Source organism: Fukomys damarensis, unplaced genomic scaffold (genome assembly GCF_012274545.1).
Source record: "Fukomys damarensis isolate Sample0158 unplaced genomic scaffold, DMR_v1.0_HiC HiC_scaffold_5, whole genome shotgun sequence".
NCBI classification, from domain to species: domain Eukaryota; kingdom Metazoa; phylum Chordata; class Mammalia; order Rodentia; family Bathyergidae; genus Fukomys; species Fukomys damarensis.
The window spans coordinates 4,155,390-4,159,586 of NW_022900917.1; the positions used below are offsets into that span (position 1 = coordinate 4,155,390).

Here is a 4,197-nt window from a genome sequence, read left to right on the forward strand (position 1 = left end):
AAGATTAACAATGTTGTCAACACCAGCCACATATTGGAGCCTTAAAAATTTTTAGGTTGGCTGGATGTCAGAGCAGGAAATAAAAATACTTTTTGTGAAACAAGTTTTCTAATATCTCAATCCTGCATATCCCTGGAAATAAATATATGGTTTTTAACAGGGGAGTTTTTGTAGACTGTCAAAGGAAATCATAAAATGTGCAAAAATACTACTAAGATAGTGGTTTATAAAAAGCAGCATTCTCTCTCCCTCTCTCTCTCTCTATATATATATATATAGTATGTATATTTATTGTTCTCTATGGCTCAGCCTCCAGAGTGCTGGGATCACAGACCTGTGCTACCATGCCTAACTCTGGCAAGAGTGTTTTAGGGGAGTAGCACACGACCTAAGCAAGTTGGAGTGAAATCATTTCCCACAGCCGTATGTTCCAGTGGAGTTTTGGTAGAAGGCAGGGCAGCAGCGGAGCCTGTGGTGGTGGGAGGCCTCTCCTGCCCTCCCGCCCTTGGTGCCCTCTCTAGGACTTGCTGCTGGTGGTCCCCCTGCTTCCTGCTTCCCTTTCCCCAGCACCCAGACAGGTTTTCCTGCTGATTTTGTGTGTGTGTGTGTGTGTGTGTGTGTGTGTGTGTGTGTGTGAGAGAGAGAGAGAGAGCGCATGTTTTCTTGGAAGTCATTTGCTGTAGACTGTTTGTTTACTTCCTTGTTTTTACTGAGAAGTCGGAAAGTTTAGGCTGAGTTGTGACGCCATCCTCTGTGTTGGTGTCTCATGTCCAAGGGGAGGAAGTGCTGCAGACAGGTGCTGGAGTTGCCGTGCTGGTGTCTGGCCACCGGTGCTTGTGCCCCTCGTGTATGGTGCCCTGGGTGCCACCAGCCGGGCTGCCTGGGTCACAGCATGCTTGCTGCTTCCTCTGGCTCCTTGCCACATTGGGGGCAGAGAGACGGAAGGTTAGTGGGCTCCCGGGGTGGCTGGGCCTCACATTTTCCTTGTTTGTGTAATTTTAGTTTGAAGCAATTAGAAAATTGCAGAGTAGCACAGAAAAGTCCCCAGTGACCGTCACCCACCTTCCCCAGTGGCAGCATCTTGATTGTGCCAGCTGCTCTTTGGCATCTGCCAGAGTCCAACAGATAGAAAGGAACATTTCTCATGTGCAGTTTTCAGAATTAGTTCTCCAGAGGTAATAGATTAGAGGAAATTTAAGGAAAATGTCTTTTTAGAGGGCAGTTTAAAGTTGGCAATAATTGCCCTCTCCAGCGATTGTGTGACCAGCCTGGTTTTGATATGATGATAGACTATGAACTGGAATAAGAAAGCTTGGGAATTTGTTCTGTGTCTGGTACTAACTGGCCACATGACTGTGACTTTGAAATAATGTGCGACTTTGGATAAATGATAACATGCATTTGCAAAGAGGATTTAGGTGATTCAAGTTGGTTAATTTTCTTCCTGGGATTGTGGTAGGGATTTTTTTTTTTTTTTTTTTTAGATGAGCTCAGAGGGAGAAAGAACTGTGAATCTTTGGTTATGCATGATTTCTCTTATGTATATTAATGAAGAAAATGAATAGGGAAGTAGGACAAGAAATTTTGCTTACTCAGTTCAATGATTATTTTGCCACCTCAGCTCCAGACAGTGGCAGTTTGCTGGGAGACAGCCATGCGTGATCTGACCACCAGGTCCGGGCACTTGAAGTGCAGGTGGGGCTGAGGCTGCCGCGGGGTGGGCCTTTGCCACACTCAGCTCTTGGGAGCCTAATGAAGTTTGGTTTGGGCCTGGGAACCTGTGTGTTCTGTGAGAATCTGAGTTAGTGAGTTTGTGGAGATAGTGGGCTTTCTTTGTCTGCAGTTCCTGCTGTCCAGGGTGAGAAATCTGGGGCCATGGGGTGTGGACACCTTGCTTGGTCTTGGGAAGAGTGGGCACGAGCGAAGCAGGGTGGGGCAGGGGAAGGGGGCAGTTTGCACGCACACTGGAATGTAGCCATCTGTGTTGTCATCTTAAAACTTAAAATACTTAAGTTTGTCTAATGTGCTACAACTAATTTTTTTTCATGTTAGAGCGGAGGTCTCACCGTGTAGCTGGCCTCGAACCCACCCACTGAGATCCTCCTGCCCCAGCCTTCTGAGTGCTGGGATTATGGGAAGGTGCCACCACACCAGCCTTTTTTCAGTAGAATGGATGGAGATTGTGTGTGTGTGTGTGTGTGTGTGTGTGTGTGTGTGTGTGTGTGTGTGTATGTATTTTTTTTTTTGTCTTGTTTTGTTTTTTATACCGGGGATTGAATTTGGGACCTTGCGCTTGTGAGGTGGGCGGTGGAACCACTGAGCTATGTTCCCGGCCCTGATGGTTATATATAATTAGTGGGTATGGAAATTGGTACCACACTTAGAGTCTCCTGTGACTCTGAGGTGAAGTAGTAAGAAATACTCTTGTGAATTTAGCTGTACCTGTTTAATCCTGTAAGCTTGATAGTTAATGTTCCTCTCAGATTTAAAAAAAATACTGACATTCTTTATCAAGTCTTATAATTCTTACAGAGTCTGGAGTAGTGCTCATTTGAAAGATAATGTGCATCTGGCCAGCCAGGCTCTGAGAGTGGAGGCCCAGATGGGGTTTGCTGGCCTGGCAGAGCTGCTGCTGCTGCTGTGGGCCTGTGAGTAGGTACTGTTGTATGTGTCCTAGCTGGGGATCAGCTTCATGCCAAAGTGCCCCACCTGCCGTTTTCACAGCTTCAGACACCTTGTTAATTTGCTGAGTTACCAGACTGGGCTGGGCCCGAGACCCACCTTCCTTGGCCTCTTCTCAGAGCACTGGACTCACAGGTATGTGCTACCCCAGCAGGCTTCAGCACTGTGCTGTGCTTTTATTTTAAACTAGTTGGCTGGTGCATTTAACGTCACATGAGTACATTTAGTTAAATTTTCTTTTACTTATGTTCTCCGTGTGTGTAGGTTGGGTAGGGAAGTAGCAGAAACACTAGAAGCAGCCTGTGATGAAGCAGAGGCACATTGGCAGCGCGGGTCTCTAGGGGAGTGTTTGTGCCTTCCGTTTCCTGTGCAGTGTGGGAAGGCCATGGGGGAGGCCCTAATATTGCCAAGTAAGGGCTCAGTGAGAAACTCTAACCTCTACTTTCCAGCATACTTGGTACCATTCTGTGATTTGTTTTATGCATTTCAGGCTGACCTCAAACTTGTGGCGATCCTCTTGCCTCTGCCTCCCAAGAACTGAGATGACAGTTGTGTGCCACTACACCAGGCCGAACACTTTTTTTTTTTTGGTACCAGGGATCGAACTTGGGTCCTTGTGCTTGCAAGGCAGGTGGTAGAACCACTAAGCTAAATCCCTGGCCCCCAAATCACATCATTATCTCAACAGATGCAGAAAATTCTGTCTTTTTTTTTTTTGGTACCGGGGATTGAACTCGGAACCTTGTGCTTATGAGGCAGGCAGCAGAACTACTGAGCTAAACCCCCAGCCCCTGAACACTATTTTAATAGAAAATAATAAATTCCTAGGAAAGAATTTTTGTTTAGTTAGCAATCCACCAAAAATAAGAACGTGAAAAGCAGTGAATCTAGAATAGTCACCTGTGTCTCTCCCTATCTCCCCATCTCTGTCTGTCTCTGTCTCTGTCTCTCCCTGTCTCCCCTTGTTTTTGGTGGGGGATGAAGCTCAGTGGTGAGTGCTTCTAAGCATGCATGTGGCCCTGGGTTCCTTACCCAGACCCGGAAAAAGAAGACTAAATGTTTTTCTTCTTACAGGAAGTACAATTCTTTATAAGTTGATAAGTGATGGTTCTGTGGATTTATTACTTCTAAAAGTTGATCTTGAGTGTTTAACAAATCCATGTAGGCTGAGCTTCGTGGGTGCTATCTCAGATTTGAATTTAGAGAATATTTGTGCATATCCTTGCTCCACAGGAGTGGTGAGTACTGGAAGCCTTTTGGGTTTTGGTCAAGCATTTGTTTCCATTTTACATTAGAACTCACTCAAGGAGAAGACAGCTTGTGCTGACTTTAAGTACCTTTTTTTTTTGAATGAGTTGACTAGAATTTTCACTATAATTTAAATACAGATGAAGACTCCGAGAAAGCTTTTTTTGGTTTGTTTTGTTTTGTGTTGTTTTTGTTTTTTTTTGAAACAGTCTCGCTATGGTCAGTTGAGACTGACCTGGAACTCACTTTGTAGCCCAGGCTGGTCTC

General features: G+C 45.3%; 1 protein-coding gene across 1 annotated transcript in view; it reads left to right on the forward strand.

Moving 5' to 3' along the window:
* Window positions 1–2,602: 2,602 nt before the first annotated feature.
* Window positions 2,603–4,197, forward strand: part of Ubr5 (ubiquitin protein ligase E3 component n-recognin 5) — a 107,466-nt gene continuing 105,871 nt past the window's right edge. Inside the window, exons 1-2 of the mRNA XM_010612128.3 lie at window positions 2,603–2,652; window positions 2,725–2,817. Of these exons, the coding sequence (XP_010610430.1) occupies window positions 2,603–2,652; window positions 2,725–2,817 (143 nt within the window). The remainder of the gene's footprint in view (window positions 2,653–2,724; window positions 2,818–4,197) is intronic.